A 25255-nucleotide genomic window follows, 5' to 3' on the forward strand; every position below is an offset into this window, starting at 1 on the left:
GCCCCCAGCACAACTCAGCTGCACCAACTCATTCAAGGCATAGCTGGTCTTGTTAGGGGTAAACTGCAGCTTGGGGTCCCAGTCGGAGGGGGCTTCGCATCTTCCTGTGTGCAAAGAAATGAGGGAGAGCCCTGGGGTTCACCAGGCTCTGGCATCATCTGTGGKGTGATGGGACCACATCCAGAGGGGCGTCAGGCCCCTCACTTCAGAGGGGTTGCAGGGATGAGCCCCTACCAGGATCAGGTCCCTAGACCAACCCCCGATGCATTTACCCCAGTCACACTGGGGGCAGTGCAGGACGGGTTCCTGCAGGCGCGCCTGCCCACCCTGCGCTGTTCCACGCCTCTGCCGAGGGATACCATCCATGGGATCCAGCAGCCTGGTGGATCTGTCCCAGAGACAGGGACTGTGGAAAGGCACCAACCCCAGTTGCCACCACACAGCTGCATTCATGTCACACTGCTGTGCAGCTCCTAGCACTACCTGCCCATACCCATAAGTACACTTATTTCCCAAAAAGAAAAAAAGACACTCAAGGTACACATTTGCTTTTGCTCTGCAGGTCACACTGGATATTTTCTCCTCTCCATCCCTTGCCCAAACCACCCATGGGCTCCTAGGACTGGGTATCAGCTGCCCCATTCCCCTGCCATCCCCTGCGTGGGAAGGTCAACAGCTCCACACGTGGGCTGCCTGAAAGGAATCCATAGGGCCTACAGGGTCTGGCCCTACTCCCCAGGGCCTGGGACATGAGGACCACCACACACCCGGCATACTCACGGAGGCAGGAGAAGTTCCAGTCTGCCCTGTTGTCCTCCACCTCTGTGCAGGTGGCACTGAATAGCTCATCTTTGGAGTCCCCAGGGCAGGTCACTAACACTGTCTCATTCACTTGGAACTCCTCCCTGTCGGTGGAAAAGCTCGCTGTCTCAGGCAAGCTATCCCTTTTGCATGTCGCTGTGTGGGGAGAAAACAACAGGCTGAGACAGCACGCTTGTACCTGCCTGCAACTGGGCCTGTGCTACAAGAGTAGAGCAGGCATGAAGAGGTGCTCAGCAAGCCAGATCTGGCCCCCTTTTCTGCTGCTGAGCAGGCTCCAGGGTGAAATACAGACACCACCCCTTCAGGAACCGCCACATTGGCCGGTGACCCAGAACCAGTGGGCGGGGGTGCCTCCCGCAGCTCCTTACGGAGCCGCCGTCTCAGGTGCACGTGTCCTGGCCCTGTGTCCCTTTCTTGCTATCAGAGGTGACAGCATCCAACRGGGACAGCTTTTCAGAGGCAGAATGCAAGGTCAGCCCAGGACCCACGTGTGTGCAGGTAGCACATGAGGCCAGACGTCTCCCCACACTCCGGTAGGATGTCCCCCCTTCAAGGCTGAATTAAGGAGCTGCCGTAGTCTCTCCTTCACCTTCTCCTCAGTTATGCTGGTTGCACCAGGCGAATACCTTAGCCTTCCACCCCCCTGCATAGGAGACGCCGTCTGGCATAACAGCTTGCATGCTGCTGTTCTGATATTAATACACAGCAGCTCTTCGGGTGCCCATCGTGCTTATACCYATTACTTCCACTTCCCTCAATGGCCTGCCCTGCACGGATAGGAATCGTTCACTGCTTTGTCCTGGCAACATTTCACGTGTGACTGAAGCAGCAATTCAGGTTCTTAGGAATTAATTGGGCCCAAGTGTGCAACTGAAATTAGGGTGAATCAAGAAGCTGAAGTGCAGCAGAATCTGTATTTAGTGAATTTGTATGTCTGTTTACACCAAGAAAAATTTTCTCCTTCAATGCGTGCAGGATAGGAGTGGACATAAGAAAACCCACAGATTTTAGGCAATCAGAAAAACTGGAATGTGACAATAAAACTTCAAATAGTTTTGCACCCAGGCACAAACCATTTAGTAAATCACTCAGTACACACTATTCCTCATAYAAGCAACTCATACCTGGCCTCATGTCCAGGCTCAGCAGCACCCCTGTGGTCTTACCAAGTGACTGGATCAAATTTATTTCATTCCATTCACTGAAATCAGCATATGAAGTCAGGTGATTAAGACAAAATGTATAGTGTTAAATTAAATCTCTCCCCAGATTTTTCTGCTTGTTGTTTTTAGATAAAAATTTCATGCATGACTACAAATTTGTTGTAATTTACTTATTATTGCATTAAGTCACATTTCAACATATGCACTGCTGCTTACTTTTAAGATGGTATCATTGTTTTTAGAACAAAATGAAAGAAAAGTGAGTCACAGTTTTCAGTCATAGAAGAAGTCTCTCCATCATGCCTATTTCCATAAGCCTTTTAGAAATTTTAGTAGGCAATTCTCAACCCATGAAATAAAGCAACTTCTCTTAAATGGAGACATTTAAAGATTCTTTCAAATGCAGATTATCAAATGGTTATATTATGGCGATGTGTCAAAATTTTCATGTATTCAAGACAGAAATCATAGAATCCTTAAAGCCGTTAGCAGATGGGGAAAAACTGTTGGAAACTTTCCATTACAAACTTCAGTTTGAAATGATATTTAACTGTCTGCATGTTCAGCTGCATTCTGCAGCATATGGATTATGCAGCTGATGGAAGTAAGCTTTCATATTCATTTTCCRTTAGTTTCTATGCAGAAATGGTGCTATCTCTTCATGACACTAATTTGGGTCTCTCTCCACTGACCAGATATCAATTTTCATATAATGATAACAAATTCACCTAAGAGCATTCTTTGTCCAACAAATCTGGTTGTAACTAGGCAAAGGTTTTCCAGAGTTACTGGGTTCCTGCCAGCCGCAGACAGCGAGTTTGCACTGCCTCGTAACACACATAAATAGCGTTAGGACTCACCGTTAAATCATGATTGCTCTGCACTCCTCGTGCAACAGCCCAGCAGACCACAACAGCTGCATCACCTCAGCCAGGATAAAAGCCCTGGCAAGTAAACGGGATGAAATCCCACCAGATTGGTAAATCAAGCAGCAGTGCTTTCAGCCAGATGAGAACTATCTGCAAAGGTATTTCCAAAGTTTCATTTTGCATTTCAGTGGCTGAGATCGCTTCTGCACGAGGTTTGTGCAGCCACGGGGATCCTTTCGGCTTTGTGTCACTGCATAAACATGAACAATCGTTGCTCGAAAAGAGGTCCACAGCCACTGGCCTCAGGCAACAAGCAATTTGAGGAAATGAAACCCTGCCAGCGGAGACATCTCCGATTGAGCCGCTGGAGCCCAGATGGATGTGAGAGCTCACGGCACAGCTGGTCTCTCCCAGGCTGCCCCCAGCCCTGATCTTCAGCTCAAAGGGATCCCTTTGCTTTTCGTTTTGTAAGGGCTGCCACAGATGCTGGGAGCTTTTACAGCYTCCTCAGTGACATGAAAACTGCCAGCAGCACAGGACATGGCAACCTGCTGGGCAAGAAACGAGGAAGGAAAGGGAAATTCTCCTTCACGTGGAACTTGCTGACACAGTGCAGGTTTTGAGAGATATCTGGGACAGTGTCTTCCTACCAACATCAATGCCCTGCCAGCTGGGGGATGTTTGCAACCGTAAGTCAGAGCTCTGCCTTGCTCCCAGGCCTCCCTGAGCCTTTGCAACAAAACATTTAGTGCCCTTAATGTGGTACTACCTTTTAAACTACTTTTTAAAAGGTTGTTTCTTGCAATTGTTATTTCAGGGGTGTAACACAGTGCAGACTTATCATAGCACAAAGGAGAAATATGCTTTGTTTAAAGTTTATGATTCCTTTTTATTAAAAGGCAAAGCTTCCGCAGGCTGAAAATAGGTGTAGTCAACATTATGTTGCTTAGTGCCGATAAGCCAAAAACAGGATGGATTGATTCAACYCTTAGTTATGGGGTGATTCAGTTAAGTAAGAGAAATTGCTGCTGTGTAAGTCTCCCTGGCTTACTCCCCCTCCCCGGCTGGGGGAGAGTGCGAAGGGACTSCTTGGGCTGGACCGGCATAAGGAGTCGCACATTTCTGACCAGACTGGCTCCCTTTGCCGGGACTCCAGTGAATTGCTTCTCTTAACCCTGGGCCTTTATCAGCCCTAACCTTTTACCAGAGATGTGAGCATCCTTTCCCTTTCCCTTCTTCACACAGGAAGGACCCGGCAGAGGAGCAGTTTCACCCTGGGTTGGTTCAGACTTCCCATCGGTGTCTGCTAGGTGGGGTGGTTTCTGAAGGGTGGTAGGAAGCTGCTGCCACCAAATGCAGTTTCCAGTGTGGCATAAGGCAAAGGTGCATGGCTGAAATGTGCCGCTGTAATGACAGCATGTAGCYGTGAGCCAGCAGCGTGTCAGTGGCCACATCTCACGTTTGGGCCCAAGGACTACACTGGCGAGCAGTCCCGCAGGCAAGCCCTCTTGTTTCTCCTCAGACCCATCCTTTGCAACTTGCCCTTCCCTTACCGAGTCCCCTGAGCTGTGTGGGTGGGCATTAGGCTCATTTTTCCTCCACGCCAGCCCCTCTGCACACATCGGCCTGATGGGTGCAGCCCTGCCAGGCTCACACGTGGGGCAGAAGCGGGCCAACGCAGTGACTGGACCCAGGCTGGGCAGACACCAAGTGGGGCAGAGCTGAATACTGGCGGTCTGAGAGCTGGGTGCAGAGAGATCGGAAAAGGCAGGCAGAGGCCACAGCTAACCCCAGTCCTTGGAGGAGTCAGAGCCTGAAAAGCACTGCTGCAGAGGAACACGCTAGCCTTGGAAACTAGCCTGGGAATTAATGCTATCTGACAGAAGGACAGATATAAAAAARCCAGCTCACTTGCCTTGGAAAGGGACAGCGTACACAAGCGAGACAGCCTGGGAGGATGCCAATGCCTGTTTGCCTCCCATATGCAAAGCACCCTGCTAGCAGCATTCGTGCCTGCAGAGCACCTCCAGGGCTTGCCTTGCACGGGACCCTGGTGCTGCTGAGCAGCTGAAGGCGTTTGGGGTGTCACAGAACTGATACCGTCGGCATTAAGGCATCTGCAGCTGCTCAGAGCCCTTTCCACTGTCATTTCTGATGACCATCTGAGGGCAAAGCCTCGAAGTCTCTGCTTCCCCATGGAAGGGGGAAGAGAAAACACTCTCAATCTGTGCCTGCTTTTGCCTCAAGAATATCTCCAAACATAACCCAGCTCAACCTCCCTTCTCCAGTAAGCCCAAGCCAAGGAATGTAATTATTACTTGAGATTCACTGGGCTGAGCCAATCCATGACTGCTGGAGGCGGTGGGAATGCACGGGTTGGGATGCACATGTTGGGGGGGACTCTGCTGTAATTGTCCTCTTTCTTGCACTCCTTCCCCAGCCACTCAGTAACTCTTGCTGGGGGCAAGGAGATCCTTGGAGCAGAGGAACCTTTGCTCTATCCCAGGGCAGATGTTTGTACGCTTTTGCAGTGCCATCGGCCATGGGAAGATGCATGGGGGTAAGTGAGTCAGAGTGCACCAGATCTGCCCCAGTTTCGCCAGTTGTGCAAAGCAGACAGACACACGTTGTCTTCACCCGGTAGATGGGCACTGCTGCGGAAGGGATGGTGCTCAGAGAGGAAGGGGAAAGAAATACTCAGCAGGGCTTCTAGCGTTGTAGGGACTAACACCATCCCAGGGAGCAAAGAAACAGTCGCCCAACTTTTTTTTTTTTTTTTTTTTAAACACCTGCACCATAGTACGCAAACAGCCACCCACAGGCCCCTCCGCCCCCAAGTAGAGGAAAGAGGCTGAGACAAGCGAAATTTTGGTATGGAAAATATGGTGTAGATGTGACAAAACACACACCTCTCATAACGTGTAATATGTGCTCGTTGCAAAACGGAAAATGCTAGACTCCTAGGAGTGGTAATAAAAGGTTAATGCATTTGCCTCACAGTCAAAGACGACTGTTACATTTTTCTTCATTTGATATTATTAAATGAATATCCTCCTTATTATTATTGTTCAATACCTGCAAATAGACTAAGCACTTTACAGAAAACGTCCAGAATGTCTGTCATTTCTGCAAAGAGTTAGTGAGTCTGGCAGGCAAAGCAAAGCCCTAACATGCCCTAGAACAGGGTGTTGGAGAGGATCAGAAGAAAGAAGAAATAGCTATTCTGGTTATTCGGGTCAGATTCCTGGGGTTGGCCCTTTGCTTGCCAGGAGAAGATGTATGTTCTTACAAAGTGTTATCCAGTATCTGGAGAATAAATGACACTGTGAACTTCAAGGAGCAGCAGGTGAAGTTAAACACCAGCTAATACATGTGAAAGCAAAGTGTATTGTTGGCACCGGAGTCTACCCTGCATTTAATACCCCGTGTTTACTGACACGAGCTAAGAAAAGCCACCACTGTTTTCACTAGTGGAGAGTGGTATTGTAAGTGACTGAGAACACATGCATTGGTGCTTAAAGCATCGCCATGCTCGCTGCTGACAGCCAAAACCGCTGTGTGAGTCTTTAAGAGTGACTGGCAGCGTGATAGACCTCAGGGATGCTCTACGTGCAAGAGGCACCAAGGAGAGGAGGTGATGAAGCAGGGTATTGAACTAGGCATTGCAGAAGAGCAGGGGAAGCAGCAGCGCTTTAACCTTTGCTGCGCTGCCACACAAAAGGACATTTGACAGAGTCTTAAAAAATAGGTGGTGAAATAATCGTTTTCTGAATCTGTACTCTGGTAACAGATAGCAAAAGCATGGTGGAGCACACAGTTCGCAGCCAGGGTGTAACACAAAATCTTCCAGTGCGAGTGTGGCTTTATTTTAACTAACCCTCACTGACCCGCCAGTCATTGCATCCATGATCCTAGTTAGGACTCCTTGCTAGCTRCTGATAAATCACTGCGAAATGTCAAGCAAGGCTGATGAGGAAGGGGCTAGGACAGCCTAGATAACAGACCCTTCCTCTGCAGAGAAAACCCCCCTGAAGCTTTTCCACTTCCTGCCGAGGCTCACTGGTCTGTAAAGGGATGAGGCTCTTGTACAGGTGGGATAACCCAGGGGAGAAAAAAAAACCCTGCGAGAACAACACAGCAAGACAATAGGGGACAACAGAACAATGCGCCTTGTTCAAAGCGCCCTTCGTGGTACAGCTGCYGGGGTGACAGTGAGAACAGGGAGGCGCTGCCCCGGCTCTCACCGCGCGCCGCACGCCAACCACATCCTCTGCTGCAGCTGCTCACCTCTTTCCTGCCTGCTACTCGCAGCACTGGCACCGCGTACGCCGAGCGGACCTCCTGCGCTGCCCTGGCACGCTGTTGTGTCACCTGGCCTCACCTCCTCAGCGAGCCCAGGGCCCCCGCAGCCCAGGGAACTGCCCCAAATCCCTGATCCCCCCCATCCTTACCCCTGAAGCTATCATGATGCCTGCCATTTTTCAGGAACTTGCGCTGCCAGTGCTCAGAGTGAGGGGACAGGGTGACGTGGGGGACAGACGCACTCGGCATGCGGGAGCCCTGCTGCAGGGCAGCATCGTGCAGTGGGAGAAGCTCTTCCATACAGGGACAGTCGCCCCTTTCCAAGCATCCCTCCCATCTGCCAAGGTCATGGGAGATGCTCAGGGACATCCAGGAAAGGGGGCCTTAGGCCRTGTTCTGCCCCCATGCCTCCCATCTCCCTTACCTGACCCTGCCCCACTGCCCCATGGAGGCCTCTTCCACCCCAGGGCGGTGGGAGGTTTCTGGGACCCTGAGCCCCTCCTGGTCATCCCCATGTCCTGGCATMAGCAAGATGAGGCCCCTGAGCCCGGTCCCCGGGATGTGATGAGCCCACGTGGTGAGGACACAGGCAGGGCTGCCTGCAGCACTGGGTGCGGCTGCTGCACGTTTTCATCTTGGTTCCTCTTTTCTCAGACACCAAGGTGCAAACTCAGCAGTGCCATTTCCACCGCAGGCAGTCCCAGGGCCCTCCTGGGACAGCCAGGCAACGGCACTGCGCAGAGCACGCCGAGGGTTTGCCAGCCACCGGCTCCCCACTGTGTCTCTGCGTGCATGGTGTAGCCAGGTCCTGGCCTTAGCGTGCCCACGTGTGCCGTGCTTGTGGGTTGCAGAGCCGTGCAATGCATGAACTGCACATGCTAGCCCTGCAGGGGATCCGGATGAGGGGAAGCCACCGCGGGCAGGAGGATATCCTCCGTTGTGGGCTAGCCCTYGGTTTTCGAGTGACAGAGTACTGTGCTCACAGTCCCTGCAACCACAGGGACACCTCCCCCTGGGAATGGGCTTGAGGCTCTCAGGGTCCGTGTCACAGAGCAAAGACACTGCTGTCACTTCACCGGGCCCATACTGAAATTAGCAAGCAAAGATCCCTGTCCTGTTCCCAGGTCTYTGTGACAGCCAGGGTCTTTAATCAGCTCCTTCTTTTAGCCAGAGACATCCCCACAGCAGGTCAGGACAATGTGAGCAGCTGCTAATTTAGTGATTTTTGTCACCTAGCCTAAGCAAGATTAGTTTAGAGAAAAACTCAGCTTCAGACAGATGCAGAGCAACACAGGATCACAGCCCCAGGAGCCGAACCCAACTCTCACACCATGCCAAGCTGGACTGATTCAGTGTCCTCCTGGTAGGTCATACAACATTTGACCCTGCAGAGACACATTGAATTACTCTGCTTAGATGCAAATGTCAGCCTCCTTTCTCAGTTTTGCTGCCAGATGCTAGAAATAGCAAAACAACCGTGATCCGCTCTTAGAAAGCAAGCCGTGCTACAAGGTACCTCTGCCTGAGCCTGGGGAGGCACGTGCTCCACATTCACTGTGCATGTCTCTCCCTACCCCAGGTCTCCGTCTGCTCTGAGCTGTTCAGGGGAAGCTGAGGGCTGCCCGTTACTGGGAGGGCAGCATCCCTCCAGCCACCAGCAACGGRTAACGTGACTCGTGCTCATTGTCATGGCAAGTCACCGCTCACAGGTTTCCCTGCAGAGACAGTGATTCACCCCTCTGGCACACCAGCTCCTGGTGCAGGGCACACTACAGATACTGGCAGCCCTGGAGCACAGCACAGGGGACAGGATGCAGTCTCCTTAGGAAGAGCAGGCAGAGCCCTGGGACATGCCCCTGCCCCTCCTGGGTCCGCAGAAGCCCTTTAAAGAGCAGTCCAACTGAACCGCTGCTCCTGCCTCCCAGGGTCTCTGGGGAAAGCAGACTTCCCCATCAATACAGGGGCTCAGCTCGCAGCTCCTGAGGTCTTTGCTGAGGACTATCCCCCATCACCCCTGCGATGAGGACATTGCTCTGGTGGCCCCAGGAAAGCCAAGCACTCCTGTTTCTGGGGACACTGCCCTCTCCCCAGAGGAACATTATGGCCCCAGCACCCTGAGGCTTACTGCCCTCCACCCCAAACACAGCTTCACCCCACTGCTACCYGACTGATGCCTGACTGTCTTGGGACTGATGTAGTCGTCAAGTCCACCCTTCTCCAGCACAGCTGCTCTGAGCCAAATGGAGTAAAGACCCATTGCAAACTAACAGAAAGAGGAGCAGTAAAACCTCTTCTTGCAGATACAGAAGCAACAAAACAAGTCAAGTCCTACCTGTTTTCTTGGCTTCTTCTGGGACTTCAGGACCAGGCTCTTTCTGTCCCCATGCAGCCAACAGAGATGCAAGAACCAGGAGAAAGGCCCATCTCAGGTCCATATTATCATAAAGTCCCAGGGCACAACTGAGGTCTCAGGCCCCCTTGCTGCCTCTCAGTTTACCCGTCTGATTGCAAGAGGTGCAAGCACGGAAAGGAAGCAGCCACACAGAGAAATTGCATGTGGTGCAAGAGGCTTCCTCATTGGAGAGGGAACCTCCGCCAGTGTCAGTGCTGCTTTCGTTCTTCTCTTTTGTGCACTGGGGCAACAGGCAGCTTCACACCCCTTTTGCAATCTCACGGCTCTTTGAGCTGTTATCTCTTTAGAACCGCCTAGTTTTCAGSCTTTCTGACAGGAGCAGTCACTAGCCACAACACCTGGCATGCTTGCTCTCTGCACGGATCTCAGAGGTCCGAGAAGGACATGTGAACATTGCTGGTTCATAGTTCTCCAGACCTGGGGTTTTTCAGGAACATGCAGCTTCCACACTCACATGGAAAACATGCAGAGACCACATCAGGCTGTCAGAACAACCCTCCCCTTTTACTGCCTGAGAACTTAGGAGGGATTGTGAAGCAAGGGCCCCTAAATTGCGCAGGAGGTCTTAATTACCCCAATGTACATGTCTTAGGCCAAGGTTTTGGCAGAAATGGCTGGGTGCTCGAGATTGGACTGAGGGCAGATGCTCAGGAACAAGCTGTCCCAGGGCCTGGGAGCACAAGTGCTCTGGCTGGTTGTGCCACAGGGAAACCCTGGGAGGGGGAACCAGCGAGAAGAGCTGGGAAGGCAGCAGCAGACACAGCCCAGAGAGATGCTGGCAGTGAGGTGAGAAGGAGCTGCCAGCAAGACTGTCCGTGTGGCTGCAGGCTGGTGGAACCGGCCATAGCAGCAAACCTGACCATCAGAGATGGCCTAGGGCAGCAGTCAATGAATTTGTGCTCCGGCCTGCCCAGCAGCTCTTGCCAGAGGTGCTCGGTCCATGCCCCAGCTGAAGCACACAGTTGGGGAGAAACCAAGTCCTGAAATCCTGTCTGCACCTTCCCAGAAGGGCCAGCAGCCCCTTGTGATATAGACTTCTTTTCTGTGCCCTCCAGGAGGGTCCGGGACTCCCAAGCATGGGGCTTGTCTCAGCTTTGTGCTGATGCACATTCTTCGCTTGATCCACAAGCCCTGTAACATGATGCATTCCCTGCCTTGCTGGCCTTGGCACAGGTAGGGTGTGCCACAGCAGGGAGGCCCCCTCCAAAAAGTCTATCCCCAGCAGTCCCAATAATCTGACCCTGAGCAAAACATTGTAGAAGTCTAGTTTTGGCATTTCCCCAGCAATGCTGCTTGGGGCGGGTGCTCCAGCAGCCAAGCACCTCTCAGGGACGGAGCTGGAGTCTGCCTGGATGCCTTTTTCCCGCCCTCACATACTCAGAAATGCAACCTCAGCCTCCTTTCCCCCATCAGTATTTCATCTCTTCCTGCAATAGAGCTGCTATCCAGGGCAGAGACCTGCCTTTCTATTTCCTTTGCTCAGACACAGAACTAACCCATGCAGGGTTTCCCTTACCTGAGCACATATTTGCCCTGGCAGAAGTGCCTGGGGCTCCTAGGGTGCAGCCTCGACCCCCATGTAGCAGCATGGTGCTGCCCAGGGGTACGCAAGCGTGACCCAGCCAACTGTGGTCACTGGCAGCTCCCCGGCTCTCCCTGCAGCAGAGCATCCTTCTGCCATGCTCTGCCTCAGGCATGAGTTTTGGTGGGGAAAACATCTGCTCCTCTGCCTCCAGCACCTGCAGGAACTCAAATGCTGCCCTCCCTGCTTGCTGGTGTTTAAGCCTACACCGGGGATTTTCAGCGTAGGGGGCCAAGAAAGGACTATGAAAGCAAACCACACCAGTAGGAAGAGGTTTCCTGTTTGGGGGTCTTTGGAAAACGGCTAGGGGAATTCCATAAATCAAACAAGGCTGAAAAAACGCAGCCCCGGTGGCTCTGTCTGCCGATCCCAGCGCAATGGTTGTCAGGTCAGACCCATGCTAACAGTATGACATCCCCAAAAGCCCTTCATTACCCCATCTGAAACCTCAAGTGCCACAGAGGAAGTGTGGCTCAAGCAGCTGTCAGGAAGCCCTGTGCATTTGCTCAATCTTTCTCTTCACACTTCCCTTTGTACCACATCAGAAAATCTAGTCTTGACCATAACCCAGGCTCTGCATTGCAAGACGGCACCATGGGCCCAAGCATTCCGGGAAATGACTTTGGGGCATGCTGCAGTGCAAGGACCTGCAGAGAGGAGCAGCTGGGGCTTCCCAGGGAGGGGGGGAGAGCAACCACCCCCCAACACTGTGAAAAGCAGTTGTGCAATGTGGGGCCCTGGGTGGGACAGCAGGAGCTGGGCAGAGCTGGTTAGGGCTCTCCAGGAGCTTTTCCAAAAAAAAAAAAGGCAAGCAGCACCGCAGTACTCTGGCAGTGCCAGGGTCCAGGCATACAGCTGTGCACGCGCCTCATTTTGCACGAGCCTTGCAGCGTGGCTTCGTTCCCTACAGCCTGTGGCCGCCCCTCCAGCGCGGCTGGCTCACTGCCTCCCTAGCCAGCGCATTGGCATTTGAGTCATGTTTCTCAGAGCTGTTGCCACCCYGTGGGATGTCACTCCTCCACTGTGGGAACGGGCACTGCATGAGCACAGGTTCRTGGGGTTTAAGGCTAGTGGGTACCACTGCAACCCCTCCAGAGCCTGGCACTGGAAGCAGCACGTGGGAGAGTGCAGGAGCAGCAGAAAGCACCTCCAGCCCTCATTTCAAAACACTGAATGACCCCGCAGTGAATAGCTCAACGCTCTCAGCGTGGCACTCTTTGGCCTGGACCAGGGTAACTCTTTCTGCCGAGGGCAGACTGATCCCACTCATGCTGTCTGGCTGTTTGAAGATCTTTTCTCTGGACGTCTTTGTGTCATGTTTGCTGAGGAGTCACCAAGAAAGAAGGATCCACTGCTGGAGCCTCCCAGAGCTCTCCCATGGTGAGATGAATGCAAGGACTCACTTAGCTTTTCGCTGTGAATTTGTCTTCTCTAAATTCTCCTTCATGCCCTGAAAATATATTTGCCCTACAGACACTGGCAGATTTGCAGCTCTTGAAGTGATTGCAAAAAGGATTGCTTGCTGCTTTTGCAGGCTGTTCTTCCCTCTCTCTTTTTTTCTTTACTTTTTTTTTGTCTTACTGAGCTTTTACATCCAGCTTGATATATATATATATATATATATTTTTCATCTGGACATGGCTTCAGCTCTTTGAAGGGGACCCTTCTGTTTCTACTGTTCTTTGGCCCTGACAGTTAGCCCTGCAGGCTCCCCTTTGTCATTTGATACCAGGCTGCAGTAGGAGCCCTGAAAGGCTACCTTAAATCTTTGCAGGCTTGCTGGACACCATATGACCTTGTTGCTTCTCTTAGCTTTTTTTTTAGTCCAAGTTTCCTCATTTCATGCATTTCCCCTTTCTGAAGCTGAACAAAGCTGCACTGGACTTTTCAATCTTTCATACTTGCACAGAGCCATTGAAACAAAGTACATTGTGGCTGCCATCAGCGGACAGCTTTTTGGTGAGAACATGCTCAGCTGAGTCCCACATGATGCTCAGTTCCCCATCTTCCTCCCTGAACTTCTGGCACATGTGGAAGAGCCGCATGTTGACACCTTGCCTCCGTCTGGTATTACAAACCAGCCATCTGGCTACTTGAAGACTAACACCAGTAGCGCTACAGCCTGCCTCTTCCTTTTGATTGGGATCCCCATCTCCCAAAGTGTATCTGTGGTACAGAGGAGTCTGCATCCTCTTCTAAAGTGGAGGTCCCATCAATGGGCTTGTCTTAGGCCATACCTTGGAGAAAGGGCAATTTGCAAAGTCCCTGAAGGTCTCACCGCCTCTTTCCTCCACAGTGTTGGGGCTGCTCCATGCTCTCCCTGAAGCTGTCATCAGAAACCCTGCCCGTGTCCCTTTCAGCCAGCCAGCCTGTTCCCAGGAGAGCCCGTGACCTTGGACATCCCTGGGCCACCAGCACTGCACACCACCACCACCCTGCTTGCTCCCAGAGGCATGGGCTGGCGCTGAGTTACCGGCCATGTGCAACTGAAGCAAATGACTCCTGGAGTGAGCTGTGAGATGAAGGCTACATCTTGCTGTCAGCCAAACATCTCCACTCCTGACTGCAGGAATCACGCTCGCTCTACATGGGCCCTCTCCTCCCTGCAAACCGTGCCCTTGCCTGGTCCTGGCCTCCTGCCTGCAGCTGGAAGTCTGTGCTTGCTCCCATGAACACTATGCCAGTGCACGATGCCCTCCAGTAATGGCTGGAGGCTTTCAAATCCTCCCTTAAACCTSCCCCGCACTGTCATCCAAGGACCACTCACAGCTGCTGATGTGCAGAGACCAGTGGCTGCTGTACTGGTGGCTACTGGTTGGGTCTTCCCTGCTTCACTGTTGTTCTGCTGGCTGGCTCTTGCCCTGAAACGAGGGTGTCCCATGTGCGTTGCAGCAAGGGGAAAGAAGGGCTCTGGGCTGTGAAAGCTTCTTGTGGGCACTATGGTAATGCTACCCCTAAAGGTTATGTAAAGGAAATGTCCTGTGTTTCTTTGTACATATGGGGGAACTGAAGAGCAGAGAAAGTCAGCAAAAGGACTAAGGGCAGGCAGGAAATCTGCATGTCAGCAGCTGATTTCAGAGCTGACTCCCAAGCCGGTGCGGTTACCATAGCACTGTCCTTCCTGAGCTGAAAAGGAACCACTCTGCATCCCAGACTGAGCACCCGGCTGCAGCGTCCTGCCTTAGCATGTCCAGGCTACTGCTGCGAGCAGGGTCACACTGGTCAGGGTCCAGGGAAGTGGCTCCTGTGACCCCAGGCCACGATCGCTTGCATGCAGGGAACCAGCCTGTCCCTGGAAAGCTTCCAGTCGATGGCCAGGACACCGGGCAAAGCTTGGGCTGCCCCTCGCACTGGCTGTGCAGCCTGGAGGCCCTGGGGTGGCAGGGGCTGGGAGGAGAGATGTGGTTGCTCTCAAGAAAGTCTGGAGCCCTGAAGCCTGCAATTCTGGGGGACCTTTATTCCTCAACCTGCCTCCACCAGGCAATGCTCCAGCATTCCCGGGCTTGCACAGGAGGCCTGTTCCTAAGGCCTGGAAAGGGTGGGCTATGTTGCTTCTGGGCAAGCACAAAAGATGGATGTTCAACTTTATTTGGCAAGCACAAAGCTCTCAGGGGCTAAATGTGAGCTCATGCCTGGCTTGATGTCCCTGTCACACTGCAATGTTCAAAGAGTGAGAGTCATGGAGCCACCAGCATTCCCATCACCAACCAGGGGTATGGGCTGTATCCCATACACCCATGGATATCCTGCATATCCCATGGCTGCTGCATGGAGCCTCCCAGGGATTAGGGCTGTGTCACAGCCTGCAGGGCACTGGCTTTAGATACACATGTGCCCACCTGCACTCCATGCTCCCTTGAGCTGACATCCGCCCCTCTGTTGCCTTCCAAGCTCAGTGCTGCCTGCAGCTCTTGCAAGAGTTGATCCAGCAGAGTGTGAGCCTATGTTTCCCATCACTCTGACACTTCCCCACTGGCCTGCATTTTAGTGCCTTGAATAGGTGCCATGTTAATGTGGTACCTTCTTTGTTTTCAGCCAGACACCTCTGAGTCACTGTGATGCGACACTGTTACTGTCCTCTGCCAGTCCGACTTGCTGCTACTGAGTCTGATTGATGAGACACCCTCTGCTTTCCTGTGGCCTGTGCTGGCATCACTCACAGGTCTCTCCTCTGACACTATCACATCCTGGTTCAGTCGTACAGAGCCCCTCCAAAGGCAGCTCCATCAGCTTGGGGTGCCTATAGGCCACCAAGACCTTGTACCCACCCCCGGAGGCTGCCTATCCTGCCCTGAGTGCATCCCTGTCCCAGCTCTCCCTGCCTGCCCTGCCCAAATGTGCATCCTCATCCCAGATCTCCCTGCCTGTCCTGCCCAATTGTGCATCTCTCCATCCCAGCTCTCCCTACTTGCCCTGCCCCATGTGCATCCATGTCCCGGTCCTCCCAGCCTGTTCCCAAGGCAGCTTGGCTGTTGTTGGTGCTCAGGAAGCTCCTCCCTTCCTGGTCCCCAGCTCCTCAGCACTTGTCCTGCCCGCCCGGCTCCGACAGCAGTCTCTGAGCGACTGTCAACATTGTTTTGCTCCTGACCAGGGAGGGCTCTGCCAGACAGCAAGGCCCCTGCAAGCCATGGCCACAGCCTTTGCCCCGAAGATGAGCCAGGTCCTGACGACTCCTGAGCCCCACTACATCCCTGGGTAAGTGCAGGGGCCAGTGCTAGCCTCAGGGGAACAGGGTTCAGGGAGCAGTTGTGCCCCTGTGCAGGGACCCCTGTCCCTGGGGGGGCCTCCATGCTGAGGCCCACAGGCCTCCTCCCGGGCACAGCTGCCCTTGCCCACCCCTGTGGGGTGCTTCTCCTGCTTCCCACCCCAGCCCTGCACTCCCCTGCAGCCCTGCCAGCTCCTCCTGCCAGTACTGGGCTCCCTGCCCTCACCATCCTCTCCAGCACCCAGGGTATTTTTTTCTCTGGATGGAGAGAAGGGAGGGAGACATCATCAGGACAGTTCCCTGGAGCCCCACGAGCCACCAGCTCACAGTGACACTGTGTACAGGGGCCTCCATAGCAACTCTCCTCCACGGCCAGGAGCTGCAGCAAGAAGCAAGGTGGCACGGTGAAGCACCACCTCTGCTGCTCCCCCGCTGGCAGTGCTTGCCCCAGCAACCTCAGCTCCCCAGTGCCCCAGGGTGCTGCTTGCCTCCCCCCAGGCCACTGCGAGCTTGGAGACTCGCTCTGAGGTTGGGGAGCAAGCATGCATGTTTCCATGTGAAATATAGGCTGCTCCCATGGGTGCGGGCACCCTGGAGCACCCAGGGCAGGTCCCCGTGGCCAGGATTGAGGGCAAGTGGGTTTAGAGGTGCAGGTAGTCTCTGGTGGGGTGGGTGGCTGTCTGGGAGAGCTGGTCTGTGCTGTTCACCTGCAGTGCATTTCCCACAGCCCTTTAGCTCCAGATGTGAGAGATCAGGTGTGCAGCTCTGCACCCTGTGGCCTCCAGCATCTCCCAAAACAGGGAGGTTGGTCCACAGGAGTAAGGTGTGGTTACCCTCCTGTGCTTGGGAGGGTCCTGCCCCCATGTGCACCAGCATCCCAGCTCTCCCTGCCTGTCCTGCCCAAATGTACATCCCTATCCCAACTCCCCCCGCTTGCCCTGCCCAAATGTACAGCTCCATTCCAGCGCTCACTGCCTGTCCTGCCCCATGTACATACCCATCCCAGCTCTCACTGCACGTCCTTCTCCATGTACAGCTCCATCCCAACTCCCACTGCCTGTCTTGCCCCATGTGCAGCCCCATCCCAACTCTCCCTGCCTGTCCTGCCCTGTGTGCGCCTCCATCCCAGCTGTCCCTGCCCATCCAAGGGAGAGCACCTGCAGCTTCTGGGCACACACACACACACACACACACACACACACAGAGTTACAGCACGGCAGCTCATGTGAAGTGGCAGGGCAAGCATGGCAGTGCTACAGTGCTGGGATTCATCATTGCCCTGTGCGACTCCCCCAGCCTTGGGCCTGCCTTCACTTCACCGTGGCAGCTACACTGGTTACTGCCCTCACTACAAGTTCAGTGTGGGGAAGACTTACGGGCAGCAGACGTCCCAGCTTCTGACCAGCCCGGAGGTCCCGCGCCCCTGCCAGCGGGTGCTGCAGCTGACTTGCTGGTCCTGCCGAGGCACTGAGCCCCAAGACCTGCCGGGGGAGCCGGGATCCTGCTGGGGGGCAGGCGCTCAGCCCCTGAGCTCCATCGTCATCCCTGGATATACAGGTAGGAGGAGGCCAGCCTGGCACAAGGTGGCGATCTGCAGCACCCACCTACCTGTACTAGGGCCCCAGCGCTGCTGCCCTGTCCCCAGCTGTTGCCCTTGTGAAGTACAAAAGGAGCCACAAGATGATTTTGCAGGGCAGACCAGAGGGTGTGCAGAGACAGTCCCCTAGGACCCCCTGTCACTAGCAGGTCCTCCCCTCCGAGCTGGCACGTGTTCCTCAGGCTGGCATGTGCCTCTGCGCTCCCATGCACCCTTAGCACCCCCAAAGCCATGTTCTCACCCCATGCCTTTACCTCCCCTACCTCTGGGTCCCACAGCCCTCCCCACTGCCCTAGAGCAGGCTGCATACCATGAAGGTGGGCTCTTCTTTGCTTCCCACGTGTCGGATGTTCTGCTCCCAGGATTCATTCCCAGAGCCCAGCACTTCTTTGCCAAGACCTGCTCTGAGATCTGCAAGGAGGCCAGGAGCGACTTTGCCAAGCAGAGGCTGAGAGCTCCCGGCAAGGAGCAGACCTGGCTGAAGACACAGCCGCTGCCACAGGACCCCGAACAGGAGAGTGATGTGAGACAGATTGGGGTGAGCAGGCATCTCGCCATCGGTCCAGGGCTGTCCCCCACCTTGCTCTGTGCCCACGGCACACAGCACATCGCGGCCACGATGAGGGTTGGGCACGTGAGCTGGGGTCAGCAGCCAGCACCCATCCCTCCCTTTATCTCCACCCGCATCGCACAGCACCTGCCTTTCTGCCACCAGGCCCCTGCTGAGGGGGTGCTGAGGGATGCTGAGCTCCCTGTGCCAGTAGCTGGCTGAGTCACCCTCCCCAGATCAGGGCCCTGCTCCAGGGCACGGCAGCACCAGGGGCTCCTCACCCAGCTGAGCCTGTCCCTGGTGGTACTCACGGTTCTATGTCCCCTTCAGGATCCCATGGCTGACCCCCCCCCCAGGGCCAGGCTGCCACCAGGGCCACCCAGTCGCAGCAGCAGCGTTGGCTGCCTCTGCCCCGTATGCATGGCTGCATGCCTTCCAGCCTCAGCGCTCCCCCTGCTCCATGGAGGATGACGACCCCCAAAAATATTTCATCTCAGGTGAGGCTGCAAGGATAGGGGCAGGGCTGGGCTGCCAGGGGGATGGTAAGGGGATACTGTCCTGATGAGTTCTGTGTATCCCCTTTGAGGCAATACCCTAGAAGTGTTAGTTTGGAGGGGGTGTGGGGTGGGCATGGGAGGGGTCCAGCACAGCCCCCCAGGTGTCCCCAAGTGGCTTGGGGGTGTCAGGTCTTCTGAGGACTGCTCACAGCCAGTGCTGGCCTTATTACAGGATATCTCCTGTGACCTGTGCAGGCTTCACAGGCTTTGTGCCCCGTGCCCGGTTCCTGATCGGGACAGGCTACCCAATAACCACCAACTGGGCCCTGCTTGAGTTTAGCCAGATGGCCCTGAAGAAAGGTGGCAGGAGTGAGACCAAGGAAGGCAGCACCATCCTCCCACCCCTGGGAAAGATCTACCCAATGGAGATGGGCCTGCTACCTCACTACGCAGGCTATGTCCCAGGTGAGTGTCCAAAAGCAAACAGCCATGGCCACACACCTTCCCTCTGGAGAAATCGGCTTTCACCCCCAGTGTGTTCCTCTAAATCTAGCAAGAGCGTTTTGGCATGGAAGGACTGCAAAGACCAGAAACCCCATAGCTGCGACCCCAAATCCAGCCTCTCATGCCCTAATTGTTCAGTTATGGCCCACCACATCCAAGGCAGCTTCAGCAGCAAGCACCCCATCATTGTAAGTGTGGGCAAAGCTGGCACTCGGTGTCTGTGCCAACAGCACACAGGCTGCTGGAAATCCCTTCTCCTGCCGCAGGCCTGGCTCAGCATTCCCATTTGGGAGCACACAGTCCCCTTCCCTTTTCTGGCCAGCCTGCACAGATGGGAAGAGCAGTCTGGCCCTGTGCCATTTGTAAGCAGGTCTGACCACAGCACCCCTCTGAAGGGTTAAAGCAGCCCATGTGCAAGCTGTGGCCATTTTGTGCCTCACTAGATTGGAACAAGGGGTTGTGCTGCTTCATTTATGGACTTTTGAACCTGTTTGACTCATTTCGCCACTGCAGACTGTAGCCTCAAACAAACTCCAATGTGATATCCTCATAAAAAAAGCTGGAGCCTCAACCAGAGTTTTTTTCTTCTCCCCGGAGCTACCTGGGTGTAAGGGAAAGGGATGAATGGGCTCTCAGGGGGTCATTCCTGCAGGACCTGGGAATCCTGTGCTGTGGCCGGTCTAAGTTTAAATGCCCCAGAGCCCTTCTGTGTGAGGTGACCCACAGCCAGCAAGTTGCACAGCCAGGTTGTCCCAGGCTCTAGTTCTCAGCCCCGTGGCCCGTGTTCAGCCCATTCTTCTCGCTGTCTCCTTCCCACACTACTCAGGACTTCCCCCTTGTTGCCCACAGGTTACAAGCTCCAGTTTGGCCATACTTATGGCCACCTTACTCACAACACCCTGGGCCTGAGAACCCTCAAGAAGCAGATGCCAGACTAAGAATCCTGGTAGGGCATGGTTGTGAACTCCTCTCTGAAACCTGCTTGGGTTCCCCCCAAGCATGCAAAAGGAATAAAGACAAGCAACCCCAAACGATGCTGCCTGCCAGTGTGATGCAAGGTGGAAGGTGTTTGCAGCCCTTCTTGCTTTACCTAGGGCTGCGCCCTGGTGTGGTAATGCTTCATCTTGCTGCAGGACAGGAACCTCCCTTGAGGGGATACTGCAGGCTCCAGGGTGGGTCACCCCAGCCTGACCCAGCCGCCCAGCTGAGACATACCACAGTCAGATTATGTGACGTAGTTCAGCCTGAACCAACAAGTCAAAGCAATTCATTTTCAGCAGGAACAAGAGATCCCAGATGGCAACGGGTTTATGGCAAGATCAGGAGTGGTGCCCCTTATGGCCATTTCCTTCTTCCCTGCCCTGAGAGCTGACAGGGTCTCCAAATCTGTACAGCTAGCACTGCCAGAGTTGGAAGCAGACAAAAACACAAAGGCTTATCCAGGGGAGCAGAGGAAGGAAAGACTCAGGCAGGGGCAGCCACATCCAGCCAGGGTCTGTGAATACACCGTAGGGATGAGGAAAGGACCTCTGGTCCTGCACTTAACTGGATGATATGGGGATCTGTTACTCCTGGCCAGGTGGGGACTAAGGTCTCCCTTCTTGCATGGTCTGTGATGAGCCAAGGATAGCTGGTGGCAATCTGTCTCTCTGTGAAGGTCTGGTGTTGGCTGTGGCTGGAGACAGGATGAGCCTGCAACACGGTGACCCAGCATGGGTACCCCTTGGGCCCTCCCCAGGGACAGGCTGAAATCACAAGGCTGCGTACCAGCAGGGAGGTCAGTCAGCACCTTTTTTATTAATATGCATCATAAATAAAGAAATAAATAAAGGCGAGACACCTCGTTCTAACTGGGGAATACAAATTAAATATGGTGCAACGTCTGCTAAGCGATGTACAAGCAGGAGGTAACATTGCAAGACCAGGGTCCCTTGCCATGGGGAAGCCAGCCCAGGCATGACACTGTGAGCAGTGTCAACCTGGCCAAGGCACCAAATACTGGCATGGCCTTTCACTAACACTGTTCCCCACCAGTGGGCAGCATGAACATGGCAAGGAAGGGGTTGATTGGCATTGGCTCTGCCAAGGACCCCAGGACCCCCAGCAGCCCCTTGTGCTCGTGCACGATTATGGGCCCACTTGCCCCCCCACCCCATGGCACTGCGTGGCAAGACCAGAAACCCTATGCCATGGGGAACACCATCCCTCCCACCCCATCTCCCCTGCTCCCTCTGGGAGCACCCCCCCCCGCTCTACCTACTGGGAGCACTGCCCCTTCTCCAAAGAGCATCCTAACCCAGTCAGGGACCCTGTCTTCACCCCCCCTCCCCTCCTAGTCCCCCTCTCTCCACTGAGTGACCCAGGACATCCTAGGCATTGGCTCCCTGATCAGCGTGGAGGGCATGGGGGACACCCATCTCTGCCCAGGGTGCCACTACCCATTCTGGACCTACGTAATACTGAACATTCACACGCCTTCCTCACAACCCCACACAACCCCTTGCCCTGCACACACACATACCATTTCCCCCCTCCCCTGGCCATGGCCAGGCACAGCAACAAGGCCCTGCAGCATGGCAGTGCCAGGCCATGGGCTGGCCTGCCCTCCCAGGGAAGCACCTGGCCATGCCCGACCCATGTGACACGAGCTCTTGGTGTGGTACAGTACATGATGCACCACTGTTACAGGTTAGGACAGGGCTGTTCTAGAGTGGGGGAGCCTACCTTATGGTCCCCCTCAAGCCACAACACAACCTGTCAGCATGGGAGAGCCTTGCAGAGACCTTGCCAACACACAGCACTCCCACTTCTGTAGCTGATGATGCCAGGTATACTGAAGGCTGCAGGCTGCACTGCCATTCCTGGGAAGGGGACAGCCAACATCCTGCATCCTTCAGCATGGCATAGAGCTGGGCAGAGGGGCAGCGCCTGCTCTGGCAGGGACTGCTTGAATTCCTGCTATGTACAAGTTCATGGCCTACAGGTGCTGGAGATGGCGTGAGGTGTAGGGGGCTCAGACGGTCCCTGGTGTGGCTGCATGCACTGCGATGCCTGGCAACACGAGGTGCAGCTGGCAGGAGGACCTGCAGGCTGAGTCGGCCTTTGGCAGCTGCACGAGGAGGAGCAGGAAGGAACCACCTATGGTTACTGTATTCTGTAATGGCAAGAAGGGTAAGAAACTAGCAAGAAGCTGTGTCTGTTCCTCTGGCAGTGTGGGCTTCCCCCAGAGGAGCCTCAGCAGCTCACAGTACTGTGCTCAGCCTCCCAGCCACGTCAATAGTCCTCGTCCTCTGGGTGAGTGACATACATGATGGGCACCAGTCCCGTCTCGGAGCCGAGGCTGCACTGCAGCCAGTCACCGTCCACCTTGGAAATGACCTGCAGGATGTCCCCTTTGTTGAAGCTCAGCTGTCCTGCCTCAGTGGCAATGTGATGGCAAAGAGCTTTCACTTCACTGCAGGCAGAGGGAGGGGAGAAAGGGTTAGCCCACCACAGGGCACTCACCCCACTGCAACCCAGGGACCACTGCAGTCACAGAGGAGCAAGCAAAGCAACTCCTCTGCCTCCTCCCCAGCCAGACTCCCCCTGGCTGCTTTGTGACAGGGCCTTACAAATGCCTTCCCCAGCTCCCCCTCGTCTGCAGGTTGCAGAGTTGGGGTGGACGGGAGCGCAAACTGCTTTACTGCACTAAACTGCCACTGGTCCATGAGTGCAAAAGGGGCCAGACAAACCTCAACAGGCAAAGCAGCCAACCCCAGCCCACCACATTCCTGGCACCTGCAGGATGGCCACACGGCACCGCTCACCAGGGAGGGTTGGGAGACAGCCCCCAAGCCGGCCGCTGCTCAGGTGACACTTCAGGTGGCTCCGTCCGTTGGGACTCCGGCTCAGGGGCTGCTTCTCGCCACATGCTTGCCCCAACCGTCTGTGCCACCAGCTGGAACACAGACTTGTCCAAGCTCAGCCAGCCAGAGGGCAACCTGTGAGAGGGAGACAAAAGCAGACAGTGGCAGGGAACTATACCTGGAGGAAAGGAGCAGCTGCTCCATGGCAAGTTCATGCCCTGTAAGTCTGACTATGCACACAACATGCACTGCAGTCTCCAAGATCCTGCAGGGGGGATCAGCAACCTCCAGACACGCCATGGCCTGCTCTGGGAACAACATTTCTAGTGGCCACAGAAGCCAGCAGGGTGCAGATGGAGAAGCAAAGCTGGGAGGCCCCAGCTACACTGGGCAACTCATGCCTCTTCCTCACGTGTTGTGAGCAACAGGGATGGCTTCATGTTCTTCTCTCACCTAGTGTGTGCTTTTGGGAGGGATAAGGTGATGAAGGGGATGGAGCAGCAGGGGCCATACTAAAGGCCTCTCCCCACTTTCCCCCAGAGAGTGGCTTAGGAGTCTAGGCAGTGGCCAAGCTCAGGCAGAAGAGGAGAGGCAGTAAGGGGGATAGATGAAGGGTGAGAGCAGTGGGGAACAGTGGTATGGGTGGAATTAAGGCAGGCTGGCAGGGCTGATGTACCATTGTAGTGTAGCACAGGACTAGGCTGTTGGCCTGACTCCCACCTGCACTGCAGCAATCCCAGGTTAACTAGCCCTCCCTAGCCCTAAGCCTTTTGTGTTCCTACCTGTTGGGCTGTCTGGGCTCCTTTTGCACCTTCCTGGACCCAAACAAGTGTCCCCACTTGATGGGCTGGCTGCCCTCTGATGCACTGGTGCCAGTCTCCTCTTGGGGGGCTGCTGCTGCTGCTCCCAGTCTTTGCTGAGTCCCAGTCTCCTTCTCCTTGCTGCGCTTCAGCTCTGTAAGCACTGAATCTGGGGGGCTGCCCATCCAGAAGGGCCAGCTTCGTTCCTTGGCCTCTTCACTGGCTGGTACTTGCTGGGGCTTTTCTAGGGGTTCCACCACAGCCTCAGGGCTTGGCCTGCTGTCAGCCTTTGGCCTCTCCTCCAAGGTGCCCTCAGCAATTGGGCAGGCCTCTGCGCCCTCCACCACCCCTTCACGGGGGGGCGGTTCCTTGCGAGTCTCAGCTGACCTGGGCACAGCACTCAAAGCCGCCTTCTTCTTTTCATAGCGGATAAACTTTGAGCCTTCGGCTGAGCCCTCAATGTAAATCTGGGAGCTCTGCATAAGCTGGTACCACCAGCCTGCCTGCTTGTCTTTCTTCCCCTCCCATGTGCTGTCTCGTGCCTTCCTCTTCTCTTCCTCCCTGTCTCCATCTCCGCAAGAGGCCCCCACCCCCTTGACTCTCTCACTTGCAACTTGGTCYGGGCTGTGGCCTGGTGACACGTCACCATCTCTGGCACCTGCTTTACATGCTTCAGGAGCAGTGCTGCAGCCATCAGGATCCTCACTGCTGCCTCGCGTCCGCATCAGCTGCAGGGTGGAGTGTGCAGAAAGCAGCAGGTCCTGTTTCACACGCAGCAGCTCCTTTTGCTGTTGCTGCTCTTTGCCCATCTGCATCAGGTGGTGCTCAAAAAGGAGGTCTAGGTTGAAGGGCAGCAGAGAGAGAGGCTGGAGCAGTAGCAGAAGCTCCTCAAAAAGGGGCTGGCACACACTGTGAGACAGGCACAAGAAGCCCACCGGCTGGTAGTGAGCCAGGATGATATCTGTAGGGCAGGAGACAGTGATTAGATTAGAGGCCCTCACCACCTTTGCCCGCTGCCAGGCCACCAAGAAGCTACTGAAGCTATGGAGAAAGGAGTCTGAACACTAGTTTCTGGTCACAACCGTGGCTGCAGCATGAGGTTCAGCACTGCACCACTAGCCAGGGAGCACCAGATGTTCTGTGAGCAGACAAAGGGCCCAGATGCTGCTTCCAGTTCTGCTTGCAGCCTGAACTTTGACAGGATCTGCCTGTCAGATTATCCACCAGGAAAACCTCTATCACAAATGCCATGGGCATAGGGTGTGAATAAAGAGCATCAAGGAGGGTTGGCACACGTTAAGATTCTCTTCTTCCACCTCCCAGATATGAATAGGGAGCTGCAGAAATGAGCCAATACCAGTTCCCTACACAGAGAGAGTGTCAGGAACAGCTGAATAAACTCTTTTCAAGGAACTGGCTAGGTTGAATTGTGGATCCTAACAGAAAATTGACTAGCTCTTTCCATCTGCAGCATTCACCTTGCACTTCATTTGGCCATATCTGCACCACCATTGACCACCTCTCCATCACAGAGTTGGGCATAGGGTTTGTGGCCATTTGGCCCCAGTGGGATAACAAACTTACACCACAGACAGGACTTGCACCC

General features: G+C 54.7%; 2 protein-coding genes across 11 annotated transcripts in view; one reads left to right on the top strand and one right to left on the bottom strand.

Annotated features, from left to right (window-relative positions):
* Positions 1-15778: 15778 nt before the first annotated feature.
* Positions 15779-19942, top strand: FAM166B (family with sequence similarity 166 member B). The gene is made up of 6 exons (XM_026069221.1): positions 15779-15846; positions 17184-17413; positions 17816-18023; positions 18334-18500; positions 18756-18965; positions 19854-19942. The coding sequence occupies exons 1-6, from the start codon at positions 15779-15781 to the stop codon at positions 19940-19942; spliced, it is 972 nt and encodes a 323-aa protein (XP_025925006.1).
* Positions 19943-20782: 840 nt separating this feature from the next.
* The window catches only part of RUSC2 (RUN and SH3 domain containing 2), a 62535-nt gene continuing 58062 nt past the window's right edge, over positions 20783-25255 (bottom strand). For 9 of the 10 annotated variants that reach the window (XM_026069187.1, XM_026069185.1, XM_026069189.1 and 6 more), the window contains 3 exons: positions 23632-24610; positions 22811-22984; positions 20783-22458 (listed from right to left, as the gene is read on the bottom strand). In XM_026069187.1, coding sequence (XP_025924972.1) covers positions 22278-22458; positions 22811-22984; positions 23632-24610 — 1334 coding nt within the window. In that variant the 3' untranslated portion in view covers positions 20783-22277. Of the gene's footprint in view, positions 22459-22781; positions 22985-23631; positions 24611-25255 lie in introns of all 10 variants that reach the window. The other variant, XM_026069190.1, reaches the window with a different exon arrangement.

Source organism: Apteryx rowi, unplaced genomic scaffold (assembly GCF_003343035.1).
Source record: "Apteryx rowi isolate R43461 unplaced genomic scaffold, aptRow1 scaffold_289, whole genome shotgun sequence".
Lineage (NCBI taxonomy): Eukaryota > Metazoa > Chordata > Aves > Apterygiformes > Apterygidae > Apteryx > Apteryx rowi.